At 36.3% G+C, this 15,088-nt stretch overlaps 1 protein-coding gene across 3 annotated transcripts in view; it reads left to right on the top strand.

Moving 5' to 3' along the window:
• Positions 1-191: 191 nt before the first annotated feature.
• Positions 192-15,088, top strand: part of LIN52 (lin-52 DREAM MuvB core complex component) — a 47,824-nt gene continuing 32,927 nt past the window's right edge. Inside the window, exons 1-6 of one of the 3 annotated variants that reach the window (XM_039351766.1) lie at positions 192-327; positions 2,474-2,548; positions 4,324-4,361; positions 4,788-4,854; positions 6,856-6,939; positions 9,743-10,768. In XM_039351766.1, the coding sequence (XP_039207700.1) occupies positions 309-327; positions 2,474-2,548; positions 4,324-4,361; positions 4,788-4,854; positions 6,856-6,939; positions 9,743-9,804 (345 nt within the window). In that variant the 5' untranslated portion in view covers positions 192-308 and the 3' untranslated portion in view covers positions 9,805-10,768. Of the gene's footprint in view, positions 328-2,473; positions 2,549-4,323; positions 4,362-4,787; positions 4,855-6,855; positions 6,940-9,742; positions 10,769-15,088 lie in introns of those variants that run through there. The other 2 variants (XM_039351768.1, XM_039351767.1) reach the window with 2 other exon arrangements.

Below are 15,088 nucleotides of genomic sequence, written 5' to 3'. Positions count from 1 at the left end.
AATCGCAATCCTTCCCTCCGGGCCGCTCTCTCGAACCAATAGAACATTGAAAGGGCCCAGCTTTCCCCCTTCCCCGTCAAGTGGAGGATTCTATTGGCTACTTGACTGTAAACGCCCCCTCCAGGCGGAATTTGAGTGGATAATTTTTCTTTCCCTTAGATACGACCTCTGGGGTTTGGAAAGAGGCAGAATGTGAGGGGGGGGGGAAGGAGGTGGAGCGTTCCTGGCTCGTCCGAAAAAGAGCTGTCAGAGCAGACTCCCGCGTGAAACGGGTGGGTGGGGATTCGGTTGTCATGTGATGGCCTAAGATGGCGGTCTCTGCTGAAGGTAAGAGACGTTGAGGAAGGCGGAGAGATTTGTAGTATTCCGTCTTCCTAATTATTATGCTCGCAGCTTAACTATTTTTGAGTAAGCATGTATTGATTTCGGGGATAATTAGCCACTTTCTCCCAGTTCAGCGTTGTCCGATTCTCCGAGACAGCTTTCTTGGTAAGGGTTTTCCAAAGTGGTTTGCCATTGCCTCCTTAGGGCTAAGATTGACTGGCCCAAGGTCACCCAGCTGGCTTTGTGCCTAAGGCGGGACTAGAACTCGGGGTCTGTCGGTTTCTAGCTGATGCCTTAACCACTCAACCAGACTGGGTTTCTAATTCGCCATAAGCCCCTTAAACGCAGGTGGGAACGCTGTCTTTTGGGTATAATTGGACTTCATTTCTGAACAAATATGCTTAGAACCTTGTTTGACAGAAGCTCATTGTGAAACGAATCGTTGTTAAAATAACTATTAGGATTTCAATTAGATCTCTTGTTAGTCTGACCCTGTTCTTAGTAGTAATCTATACAATTATCTCAGGGATGACAATTGGCTTGTGCTTTGTATCACTAAGTGCCAACAGTGGAAAACAAGATGAAGGCTGTAATTCTGGAGTAAATCAGACTTTTCCAACTTGCCCTCCAGATGCAATCCTTGTATGCTGGAAGTCAAAAGACCAGGAAAGTGTGTGGTAGTTCAGTTTTGGGCAGATGAGCTACTGTATTGTACTGTACTGTAAATTTTATTGTAGAAACTTTTCTGTTTCTTAATAAAAGAAGCTTGGGAAAAAATCCTTTTTGCATGGAATCTATGAAATGGCTGCTAGACATAGTATTTATTAAATTTAAATGCTGCCCATTTCACCAATACAGTGACTCTAGGCAACTTACAATGTGATAAAAACTAAAAAAAAACTACTAAAGAATTAAAATTAAAAGAAATAAAGTTAAAAACCAAGATGAAATGTGAGGGTGGACCTCACCTCCAGTAGGAGACTATTCCAGAGGGCAGAAGCCGCAGCAGAAAAGGCTCTTTTTCCTAGACTCCGTTAGCAGAAGTTCTTTGGCACATGGCACCTTTCCTCATGGCGACACCTTTGTCACAAATGTGCTCTTCCACTTTTCTGTCCCTTGATGTTGCTTCCCTCTTCAGCTGATTAAAAAGACAGGTTTAAGTTATCTGTATTGTACCAGCGGTAAAGTCTTGTTTTCCTCTTTATTCTGATATTATTCAGGGATAGCTTTCAGGGGGGAAAATTGTTAAGAGGCTTTGTCATCTATCACCTTGGGGGAAAGTCAGATGACTGAAGTAATTGGGAACAAAGGTAGTGAAAGAGCTTAGGAATTAGCAATGCTGGTGTATTATTTTGCAAGTTCAAAGATGAGTGGATCAGCAGTGAGAAAGGACCTAAGCTATGGTTCTTAAACTGGGGGAATTGCCCCTAAAGGGGTAATATTGACATATCCTGGGTATTGTGGAGCAATTTGTAATTGTTTATGAGTCAGGGTCCAGACTGCTGCTGTTGAGATGCATGTGTAAAACAACAGTCTGTTTTTTTGGGGAGGAATGACATTATTTGAGGGCAGGAAAAGGGGTAATTGTGTTAAACAATTTAAGAACCAATGACCTAAACAATGCAGAGCTACATGAATAAAATAAGATAAACCTTTATAACTTTTATTGTCAGTTTTTACTGTGGGCACACTGGCACATATTAAAAATGAAAGTCTGTTGCCTGCTCTCAAAAGTGTACACATATGTCACACACATATAAACATGCTATATACAATATATATATATATATACCTACACCTTTACAAATAAACATATAAATATTAATATTGTCCATCTTGAAATAATCTGATTAGGATAAATCATATGCTTGTGATGATTTGCTAGTTGCAAAATCTGATCTTTTCTTAGTAACTATACCCAGAATAGTTCAGTTTAGCCTATCTTCCAAAGAAGTAAGCCTAGGGGCATAACATTATCAATGTAGTGTCATTAAAATATTGCAGTTTGAGAGGCAAATTGTTTCTTTTTCATGTTCCACGTCACATCTTAAGAGATTTTGTGCACCACAGGTAAATGTTACACGGTAGTCTAAAATGGTGCTGCTGTGTTGGTGTATTTTGGCTTATAAATATGTTAATATAATTCTAGGTTCAGATTTGGAAGCCTCATTGCTGAGCTTTGAAAAGTTGGACAGGGCATCTCCAGATCTGTGGCCAGAGCAATGTAAGTAGTAATTGAATAAATAAATCATTGTGGATTACGCTAATGTGAACCAACTTTAGACTCTAAATCTAAAGAGTTATTTCTAGTAAGATGCTATTGTAAGAATTAATAATTAGACCTTTTAGATTTCCTAAGGTATGGGAAAAGGCCCTTTTTGAGACATAGGTCTAGGTTCCTAAAATCTTTGGCTAGCTCATAGGAAATATATTCAATATTATATAAAATTATATGGCTAATCTAATATAGGATTACATAGCTTTTTAAAATGCTGAATAGTTTAAGTATCATGTAGGGCTGTTCAAAAATTATGCAGAGCTAGAATGAAAATTAAGTTTTGTGCAGGATCCAATCTGGGTCGGTCACCAGGACCAAAAGTTTTATCTTCTGAGCTTTTGGACACATGCTGGAGCTCATCCTCAGGGAACTTCTCAGTGTACAAAGCACATAGAGAAGCTCCCTGTGGATGGGTGCTCCAGCACAAGTCCAAAAGCCCAGAAGACAAAACCTCTGGTTCCGGTAACTGACCCAGATTGGATCCCGTAACATTATTCTGGGACACATATATTCGCCTTTATTTGTGATTACATTTTCTCTTATTTAATTTACAATTAAACATAATAAAGTGTTAATGAAATATGTTATTTCCTATTTACTAAGTATTTCAGAAGTAAAATATAATTTTATACAACTGGGTCTCTATCTTTTTTTCCATGTTTCTAAATGTTTTGTTGTACAAAAGAGTACATGGCCTATATAAGCTATTAGTGTCTTTTGTACTGAGCTTTTCTTCACTCTTTATTTCTACTGGAAAAAGTAAGTAGAATCTCACTGCCTTATTAAGAAAAACAGTAAGAGTTAAATAAATGGTTATATTTGCATTTAGTGCACTGCCAAGAATTGTTATTGCCATATATTTGAGCAAAAAAAAAAAGATTATATAGGTGTTCAACATATTTCAATCTGAATGAGATGAAAAAATCTGAATAATTATTTGAATGTGAAAAATAATTACTTGCTCATATTAAAAACATCATCAGAATAATTTCAAAAATGGGCAAGTGAATCCTTTAACCATTTTGAGTTAATATTTGAGATTGGAGTAGAAAACGGTATCTGTAAAAAAATATACAGTATGGATCATTAAAATGTTAGTAAGATACATCAGAGGTAAGGCAAGAACCAGATCATGGTATGGGAAGTAAGTTTCTAGTACATACGTATGAGTTTTTACTGTGATAAGCCAGATGTGACATTTAAATGGTGTGTGTTTACACTAATGATTCTATCATAAGCTGTCCTATTAAAATATTGCTTTTAACATGCTAAAATTTGAGCATGTTTATTCTTAGGCAGAGATTTAAAAGAGTTCAAGAAGGTAATCTTGCATAATTTATTTCAGAAGTAATTCTGTTGAGCCTGTGCACATTTACCCAGAAATAAATAATACTGAATTTTGTGAATAGACATGTAGGGTTATACATGTAATACTACGATTTTTTTTTTTAAAAAAAGGTAATATGGATGAAAAGATGGCTTGGTGATAATAAAAAAAAATAGTATTATATAGTCAATAACCACTGAATACCAATGGTATAGAAATATAGCTTAATAGCTTACCTCAGACCCAGAATTGAGCTTAAAATTAACATATGTACTGAATTAAAATGTAGCAGTTTAATTAAGTGACAGATATGGTAATTGCCTTCAAAGTTCTATAAACAATAGTAAAAAACAACTAAAATGCATTAACTACCATATGTCTATCTTGTCTCCAGTACCAGGTGTTGCTGAATTTGCAGCTTCTTTTAAAAGTGTAAGTATAATAATTGGTATTTGACATAGACATTTCAGTCCTAAAATTCTATGGAAAATAGAGCTTATCACAAAAAACAGCTAAAGTAGAAAATAATTGAAAAATTACAAATGCCTAGAAAAATAACTGGGACTATTTATTTTTTATTTTCTTGCTATGTTTTCGTACTATATTTTTTTCCCTCATGCAGTAACAAGCAAGGTTTTACCCCAGCAAGATGATATTGGCTTTAAAAAAATAGTCTTTACTTTGCTGCCTTGAAAAGAATTGTTTTATTGAATATAGTAATCTATTTTAGAAATATTTTGTTTAATCAGAGTAGAATTTTGTAAAATATTATAGTTCTGCATTTTAATTAGTTGTTATAAGTTTTTAAAGGTTTCTAAAATAGATAATAATTTGCTTATGTATGTTTGTTCTTAATAGCCCATCACCAGTTCTCCACCTAAATGGATGGCTGAATTAGAAAATGATGATATTGACATGTTGAGAGGTGAGTTTCTAGTCAGTGCTTGATAAAAAATCATTTTTATATTAAATATATGGTTAATATTAGATTGAATTGTCATATAAAGATCAGTTCAGGTTTCTTATCTTTCATTTTGAGTCTACCATATAGTGAAGAAATCAACATAATTATTAGGTCCAATAATTATGACACTTTTTAAGTATAAACTTTGGAGATAAATGAGTTTAATTTGAGATCCATGCATTGAAAGCTTTCCAAGCTTTGTATGACTCCCTTTAGGACCCACCTTCTACCATGGCCATTTCTTGCTTGTGCTGAGTCCTTGGGAGCTTTGCAGAGTATTTTCCTCTCCACACAAACAACCTCCAGAAGGAATTTCTTTGCTGTCTTCATTCTCCTTCTCCCCCCCCCCCCCTTTTTTTTTTTTTAAAAAAAAAATCAAACCCCTGGGAGTTTCTTCTCTATTCTTCAGCCTGCCAGTCACTCATCAAGGCAAGTAACTTGCAAATTTTGATATCCTCTTTCCAGGCATGAAATAAATTTAGTATATTAAGTGGTTAAAGGGGATTGAGATTGGAGGGCAGAGGTTTTAGCTTCAGCATCTATTGGGGGGGGGGGAGAAAGATCAATAAAGCTTTTTTTCCCATTTTCTTTAATGAAAAAAATGTGGGGGAAGGAGGGAGGGAGTAAAGCAAGGGAAAGGTTTTGGGAAGTTCAACCCAGAGTTACATCTTTGCATGCAGGGAGCTGGTTTTCCCAAACCTAGTAAGACCCAGGAAAGGCCTGCAATCTCCTGAATGCCAGCTGATTGAGACAGAGGCCGAGCCCATAAGCACAACTTTATTCTTTCTGCAGAACACCACCAGTGGATGCATCACTAAGCTTCCTCGCTTCCTTTCAAAGCATCAGGACATCTCATGGACAAGCAGTTAGATTTGTTTGGAAGCCTCTTTGGCATTGGAACACAATGCTGGGCCCTAATCTAGCTGGGTTCCCCCTCCCACCACAGCTAGGCTGTTTTTGGCTTTGCAAAGCTTTTTGCTGCTTGACTGATTCCTTTCCAGGGTCAGCTGGGTGGTAGGCCTCCCAGGGCCTCTCCCACCCCTAAGGCACCTCATGCTCCACTTAATGACCATGTGGTTGTTTAATGACTGCATCAGAGTGAGCAGAGGATGGGATTCATTAAGCAAGCCCATCTTGCTTAACAGTCATTATGAGTTGCACCGCATGATGCAACCAGCCCATAGGCCGGCAGTTTGACACCCCTGACTTAGACTTATATACTGCCTCACAATGCCCTAACCTTTACAACCCTCTGTAAGTGGTTTACAAAGTCAACATATTGCTCCTAACAATTTGGCTTCTCATTTTACCAAGGATGGAACGTTGAGTCAACCTTGAGCTGGTCAGGATTGAATTGCTCTTATAAATGTAGTCTCTTTCTGTGTAAAACCAGATATCGTGTCTCCTCTAAAAATAGTGAATTTCATTACATACAGCATTTGTACAACTATTACATCAAATTGCCTTTACTTTCTGCTTGGTTATTATTATAGGTAGTCCTTGACTTACACCCACAATTGAGCCCAAAATTTCTGTTGCCAAGTGAGACAGTTGTCAAGTGAGTTTTGCCTCATTTTACCACCTTTCTTGTCACAATTGTTAAGTGAATCACTGCAGTTACACTAATAATACAGTTAAGTGAATCTGGCTTCCCCATTGACTTTGCTTGTCAGAAATTTGCAAAATATGATCACATGACCCAAGAAGACTGCAATGGTCATAAATATGAATCAGTTGCCAAGTGTCTGAATTTTTATCATGTGATCATGGGGGATGCTATGGTTGTAAGTGTGAAAAATGGTCATAAGTCACTTTTTTCAGTGCTCTTGCAACTTTGATTGGTCACTAAATAAATGCTTGTAAATCAAGGACTACCTGCATTAGGAGTTTGATTCTAATAAAAGCATGATTCATTCATTATTATTTCATGACAAAGTTTGTAAACTACACACTTTCTTTTAGAGCTGGGAAGTCTCACTACAGCTAATCTGATGGAGAAGGTTAGAGGTTTACAGAATTTGGCATATCAGTTGGGGCTGGATGAATGTAAGTACTGAACAGATACAAAAAATACAGTAGGTTCATTGCATATGTTTATGTACAGTCATGTTTATGTACATTCTATTCATACTAATTAACTATAGCAGTGATGGCGAACCTTTTAGAGACTGAATGCCCAAACTGCAACCCAAAACCGACTTATGCATCGCCAAGTGTCGGGTGGGTGTGGCCCATTGGCTAGGTGTGGCCAATTGGGTGGGCGTGGCCAGTTCAGTGGGCATGGCTGCAGTGGTAACAGCAGACTGGGTGGGACTAAAAAGTTCAATCAATCAATTCCAACTTTGCAAGAACTTTTTTTTCCCTCGAGAAGTTGAAATTGACTGATCGAACCTTTTTTTTTTTTTTTTGCACATGGCGGAGGCCAAGTGAAAAGGTTTTATAAAACCCAGCTGAAGGCCTAGGACTGGGGCGATGATGCGCGTGCCGACAGAGAGGGCTCTGAGTGCGGCCTCTGGCACCTGTGCCATAGGTTCGCCACCACTGAACTATAGGAATTAGGGTACCATAAAAATTGATAATGGCAGCAATATATTCCGTTTTGTACAAGTAGTTTATAAAACCTTCCCTATCCTTTGCCTAAAAATGGGAGTTGCTATTGTCTTTCAAGTGATTGTATAAAATTTATTTATTTATTATATATAAATGAATAAATATCCATTCCTCCAGGTCCTTGTACCCTCCTGTTTATTTTGGTAGTTTGGAATTCCTTTTAATCCACCAAATCCAAAAGGCATTAAATAAAGAAGACTGCTATATGCTAATGTGATCTTCATTTCTAGCAGTTCAGTACTACATTCATTCCTGAAAAGACCAAAACAAGCACCATTTTGCTGACGCATAAATGTCATTCCTAGGTTACATAATATTGAAAAGTTTCTTCATCGATATTTCAGAGCCTGTACCAGCACCATTTTATGAACTGGGCAGCACCTTTTTAGATTCGATTCCTAAATGCATTTGCGTTAAAGTCAGGATGTTTATTATCACTATCAAAAAGTAATACAGTGACTGCAGCATTAGAAGAATATATCTACGTACAGCCCTAAGTGTTTAATGCATTTTAGTGAAAAATCTGTTAGCGATGTTTGTCTGCTATGTAATTCATTAATGTAATACAAATGGAACTGTTCAAAATGAAATATGGCAGAAGTGTAGTTTAGAACACTTCACAATGATTCTTGTTATTCAAGATTAAATACTACCTTAATGATTGTAAGACAGTAAAATAACTGTTCAAAAGGTCCAAGAGTCATAGCAAAATAGACCTTACATAGCCTCTGGGTGGCAGCAGATGGCTGATTACAACTGTAATATTGGGAAATACATTTGTAGCTTTTAAGATTTGGAAGCTCCCATTGAACTTCTTAACAATTTTAAGATATGATGATTTGGCAAAATGTAATAAGTTAAATTGTGTTATATATGTTATTTTTCTATTAATGGTCCTCTGTTATCGTATGGAACTTTTATTGAGAATTGTTATTCTTTATTGGAAGTTATACCAATTTAGGAGCATTTTTTGTAATTAGTTAACATTTAGATTTCAGAGTTAGCCTTTTGAATCCTAACTGGTTCTTCAGTTAGTTCCAGCTGTAAATTTGTAATACCTTTTATTAATATTTCCCCTAATAAAGCTGTTACTACATATTCTTCGCTGCCACAAAATAATCCTGCTCATTGTGTATTGATGTTGGTAATGAGCAATATACATTGGTAATCCAAGAGAGTGGTCTTCTGTTCCTAAGATTCCTGAGAGAGCATCCCAGAGGCATCACAATTGTAAACCTTCCTCTATGTTCACAAAGAGGGATATTTAAATAGAGTCTTCTTGAAGCTCTGATATGATTGGGCAAGGCTTTCAAAAGGCACACTTCACAAAGTATATTGTAATCAGCAACATGTTCTTCCTTGAATTGTTAAAGTAGTCATATCTTCTAAAAGGCTCAGTGCTGCTTTCAAAAGCTGTTCCTAGCTATCTGTACATTCAGAAATGAACTCAAAACCAGTGAAGATAATAAAATATTAGCAATATAATAATGTTGGAGCAGTCATATTTTGTCACTCCTATAGATAATACATTGTAATCATCTAAACAAACAATTCCTATTATTCATGGATTACTGAAACCAAGTAGCCTGTCTCTAGCTAAGATCATAGTTGGCATCCTATCTATGCTGGTAAAGTATTCTTTCATATACTTGAAGATCCAACGACAAAGATGGATCTGCAAGCTCCCTAAATTATAAATTTAATGCTTTAAGACACAAGTATATGTTTGAGTAAAAGCTTTTTGCCTTAGAAATACTTTCTTGCATAAGAGAATGTTATGTATATTTTTGATGTTTCCATAGTATCACAACTGACCGAACATGTTAATGGTTGATTGATTATATGCCATCCCTAACCTGCTTTTTCAGATCTTCCAATAGTGAATATGTTAATAAATTATAGTCATGTAATATAGCTGAATGGAGGGTAGTTCTCCAAAGTAACAGTCCTATAGATCTGTAATGAACTCTTTCCATCTATATAGACTATTAACATTTTCCAATATTTTTCATTACATGCATATGTTAGAAAACTTTTCAGACTTTCAATCTGGTATTTTATCTGCATTAGATTTCTCTGGAGGTAGCAATGACACCCAAACCTAATTGTCTGAGCAGTCTTGAAATGTTCTTATTTTATGTACTTTATCTCTAGCAAAGGGAAAGTAATCAAGGGCATGATTCCAACACTAGTGAAAGATTTGACTGTAATAGTAAGAGTTATTTCCCTTGCTTTCCAGACTATCCATATTTGCTTCAAAGATTCTCACAGACCTCTACAACAGATTTAGAGAAATCATAGAAAGCAGCAAGAAAAGGGGAGGAGTATGATGCTGTGGAGGAAACTAAATGGCTACCTTTCTATTTGCAGTTTATTTCACTTATGAAAACTTGATATATTTTTGGTAAGGATTTTTGCCTCAGAACAAGTATTCAAATGCCAGCTAGAAATTAGGATGTGCGCAAAGGCATTTAAATTGGCTAATTTTGGTATATAATGTTCTTAACCACCTTCAGCCTAAGGATCATGACCTCAGCTTTTTATCATCTGTGTTGGATTGTATGCCACTTTTAGAAGTGAAGGTGGTATGGGAACTTTTAATTGTACCTGTGTGATTTATATCCAGTCAGCTCTTTAATTTCTTTTGGCTGTCTGAGGTTTCCGACATGCTGTAAATTTCACCAACTTTTTCATTATCTGCAATTTCTTTATGACTTGTGAATCGGAGTGGAGAGAGAGTGTGGATTTACAGCAGAGATAAACATGTCCATAAAGTCTGTATCTGTGTCAGTAATTGTACTGCTGTCAGTGACTGTCCTGTTTTACAGGGCTCTCTTGGGAAAGAACAGTTTGCTACTAGTGGCAGAGTAGCGTCCAAGTTTATATTAACATATCAGAAGATTAGTTTGCAATGATTGGGGTGGAAATTGAAGCTAGATATTAGTTACTGTTGGTTTTCCCATCCCACTTCTTACTGTTAGCTAATGAATGAATTGAATAATTAATTAATTGAATTGAATAGCTACATTTGAAAGACAAGAAAAACAGAAAGAAAGCAGTTTCATGTGAAAATGTAGTGTAGCTAATAGTGATATAAAATATTAAGTTAATTATATGTAAATTACTTGCAAATACTACTGTAAATACTGTAAATAGTAAACAATTATTTCATTACAAATTTTAATAGAATATAGCAAGATTGCATTCTAAACATTCTACTATGGTTGGTCGCATAGACAGATATTTAGATTGGGTTTAACATTTCTATCTACCTACTGAGTCCTTCTCAAGGACTTAATAATAATAATAATAATTAATAATAATAAAGTTGGAATGACTTTGGAGGTCATCAAGTCCAACCGCCTGCTCAGGCAGGTAACCCTATACCATTTCGGACAAATGGCTGTCCAATCTCTTGGGATAGCAGAAATTATTTGGTGGTGTAAAGATGTTACAAGATGTAAGCTGTTGTAAGTAAAGCTGTCTTTTGCAATTGACTGGTGGTGATTTTGTCAATGCTGATGGTATTCAAGTGGTTCTCCAGATGTTTTGGGATTGCACTCAAGGCACCTATTATTATTATCTTTGCTTTCTTTTGCCACAGTTGTTTTACTTCTATTATTATTGCCTCATAACTTCAGTATCAGGAGAAAGAAAATTTGGTGAAGCATTCAGTGTATACTGCTTCTATGTCAGAGGTCCCCATTCTTTTGGGAACCAGGAACGGTTCTGTGGAGAGAGGTTTTTCCCACGGACCGGAGGGTGCATGGTTTTGTGTGCTGCCTGTATCCCACGGATGGGGCTTTGCTTGTTTGTGTGGACCAGTTACTGGCATGCTGCGGCCTGGTACTGGTTCACAGACCGGGGGTTGGGGACCCCTGTTCTATGTCATCGTATATTGTTGGATAAAGATCAACAAAAAAAAATCAAAGATATTTGGCAGCTTTGTAGCTTGTATGTTAGTTTACACACTATGAGATATTTGAAGTAGCAACATGGATGTGCCATGTACTTAATCATCGTTTCAATTTTAAGATATTCTGTTTTATAATAACATTTATGAGTGCATTACGATGCCATGATGCTAGCAGCCATATGTAACAGTTGTTTTATATTTATGTATATCTCCGAATTCTGAAACTGAGAAAGAATTTGTTGGCTCAGGTTGTGAGAAAGCAATCTTCATGGAACAGCATGTCAGCTGCTGATGTGCCTCCTCCTTATCAGCATTATTCCATCATATGCTGCTCTTAGTTTTGCTGGTTTGGGGACTCCTGTACTTGAATCTCAGAGGTAAGCCTTAGCAAAATAGCCAGAGATAATAATGTTATATGCGCTTATTTCTCTGGATGCGTGTTTTGAACTATCATTATGTGTGCTAGATATACAACTTTTTGTCTACGCCCAATTTTCTTACCCAAAGGCAAAGTACATAAAATATTTCCATTGGCTTACCTTGTCTGATTTGGTTATAGAGTGCAACATTTAACGGACAATTTATTAGGACATAGATATGTATGTCATAAGCCCAAGCTTATGCATATTGACTTCAGTCTGTATTCAGTAGGCTTGAGATCCCTGAGGTATTTTTAGATTTTTCCATTTTTCACAATCTTTCCTTTTCTTGCACAGATTTCTACAAGTCGAGATTCCTACTGTTATTTTATACCACAACTTGTCACTATTAATTCAGTGGAATTTTCTATATTAGAAAATGAAGCCCTACAGAAATAATTACAGCTTCCTTTTTATGCATTCCTGGCCCTTTTCACTTTGAAGGAGCCATCTGTGGAGTAGAATATACTAGACTAGGGATCTGAGACAATATCTAAGTGCCTCATTAACTTTTGTAGGCTAGAACATGATAAAATGTCATCAAGTCCCTATCAGATGCCTGATAATCTGCTACAAGCTGAAGTGCCATTAGCTTAAATTCTCAATCAAATGCCTTCCTTGAGCTTAAAGAGCAGTGATTAAACATGGAGTGTCCCCTGAGGACTCTACAGCTGTCATGGGGGTTGAAGTCGATCCCCTCCCTTGCCAACCAAGAGAGAGTTTGAGCAAGAGGTCTCACGGGGGCGGGTCCTCTTCAAACCCACACGTGCCTGTCCCAGCTGTTCTGTTTTGCCTAATGAATTGCATTACAGGGAGAAACTGGGTATTGTCATCACAAGCTGCCTTCCCTGGGGACCAGAGCCAACCTCAGTAATGACTAATGTTAGTGATAGTAATTGAAATGTGATCACTCTCTGGGGACTCACACCAAGCATGATGCTCTCAGGCACTTGTAGCTGATAGAGACCTGTAAATGGCTCAAAAGTGATTTTTAATTGCTCTACTTTCCTAGTTACATTTTCCAAATATGTTTTCTTGTCTTTTATAGGTAATGCAACACTTTTTTCCCCACACTAGGGAAGATATGCATTGTCTTAAAAACTGTTCTATTTTAAAAGGATTGAGACTATGTCCTATTTTTTGCCTCCCTAATTAAATTTTTGTCTGTTGATATAGTGTAGGTGCCTTTAAATAGCAGCATAATTCAGCTGATTTGGAGTTGGAAGGTCATGATTCAGTCAGCTGGATGCATTGTGGATCATTTATGACTTAATTTTTAAGAGAAAAAAATAGAAATTCAAGCCAAATTGTAGTTGGGAAAGGCTTTATATATTGTCCCAAAGTAGTATTTAGATTCATTTTGTAAAGTTGAATGACTTTTCACATCAACTGTCTAAATCTAAACTGCCAGTTTAATATTATGATATAATAGTGGGCTTTTAGAAATGAGAGATGGTGAAATAAAATAGGAGGATAAAGTTTTTTAGGCCTGGTGCATTTAAATTTTTGAAGGAAAATGGATGTCAACATAAAATGTTTGATACGGATGAAGGTATCCAATGAGTTTCACACACACAAACACCTAAAAAAATAAAAACAGAAACTTTGTAGAAAGGCATATTGCTGGTGGTAAAGGATAACTTGATATAAAATGTGAATACATAACAAAAGTAGGTATCACGAATGAAGGCAAATGTACGTATCCCAGGATAATGTTGCAGGATCCAGTCTGGGTCGGTTACTGGGACCAGATCAAAGCTCAGAAGACTAAATACTATGGTGACTGACCCAGATTGGATCCTGCAAAAATAGATAGGTTATTGGCCAAATCACAAATCTTTTTCTTGACACTCACAATAGTGTTATTCTTCTCTCTTATTCAAAAGTAAGGTTTACCCTGAAATACCTTCCTTTCCCCCAGTTTACTTCCTCAGCCCATAAGGTTACTTCTTTTACTCATTTATTTCTGTTTCAGGATTAGTTTTCACTTGACCACGTAAATTGGTATCTTCCATTGATATCTACAGCCTTGGTTTTCTTGCTTCCTCCTCTTACTCTATCAGATAATCTCCAGTCCTCTACTGCCATCCTGCTTCTATTGAAGACCAACTTCCCCATTTCCAATTCATTAGGCAGTAACAATTAGCTTTGCCTCTTCTTCCCAAACCCTGGCAATCTGAAGTGCCTCACTGTTAAGGACTAGTCTACAAATCTGCATCATATTTAGTTTTTAAAATGTATAAAATATCACTTAGGTTAAATTAGCCATTTAAATCATTTCAGTATGAATTTGCTCCTCTTACACTTGCCTTACTGAAAATTCAGTTTGTGGCTTCTTCATGTACTTTAATATTGTTGCAGTTGGAAGTTATTTTAAGGAATTCATGTTCCTTTATGCTGTTTACAAAATGCTTAATATATTTTGCTTTAAGTAGCATAATTATATGGTAGAAGGTAATTGTTTTGTTCTGAGGATATGTGCTGTAGAAGAAAAATAAATAATTGGTTAAACTGATGATTCACTCTTTGGTGTATACATTCTCTATTCCAGTCAGAATGGGGATTGTTGATTAAACAAATTTATCTTTTAAAAATATTGGCTTCATACATTGTGTAAGCCATAATTTGTTTGAACAAACTGCAATTGGATGAATTCTTACTACGTGGTAAACAGATTATGGCTTAAAAGGCAAAATAGCTGGGTTTGCACAATGGCAAACAAGCGATATTGCTGCTTATGCGTAAAACAGATCCCAGATTCAGGATTTCAGATTTATCCAGCATGATTACTGCAGCAACTTCTTAAAAGATTGAAGAGACAAGCTGATGGTGTATGTTTGGTTAGGAAATATATCAGCGGATATCAGCAGATATAGAGGCCAGTTCTTATGGTGCTTTCTCACGAAGGGTCCACGACACATTTTTTACATCTCTCAGAGCTATTAAAAGATCATTGCTGCGGTTATTCCTATTAATAAGCAATTCCTCAAATATCACTTTGGGGTTTTATTTGTGATATGATATGGGATTATAATGAAAATATCCAACATGTTAACTTAATGATAACAACTTAAAGAACGATATCTAATATGGTTAACAATAATATCATTTATTTTTGCTGTATGATATTGAATCCACCTTTTAGCTTGGCATTCCTAAATTTGAGGCACACCATAGTTAATATATCTTTGTTCCATAAAAAAATGTTGACATTGCATACTGATGAATATGGAGTTCAGGCAATTTTAAA

This window comes from Crotalus tigris, unplaced genomic scaffold (assembly GCF_016545835.1).
Source record: "Crotalus tigris isolate CLP2741 ecotype Arizona unplaced genomic scaffold, ASM1654583v1 scf7180000018371.15429387391:27106975, whole genome shotgun sequence".
NCBI classification, from domain to species: domain Eukaryota; kingdom Metazoa; phylum Chordata; class Lepidosauria; order Squamata; family Viperidae; genus Crotalus; species Crotalus tigris.
Note: the sequence above shows the minus strand (reverse complement) of the source record. Positions and strands in the feature narration are given on the sequence as shown.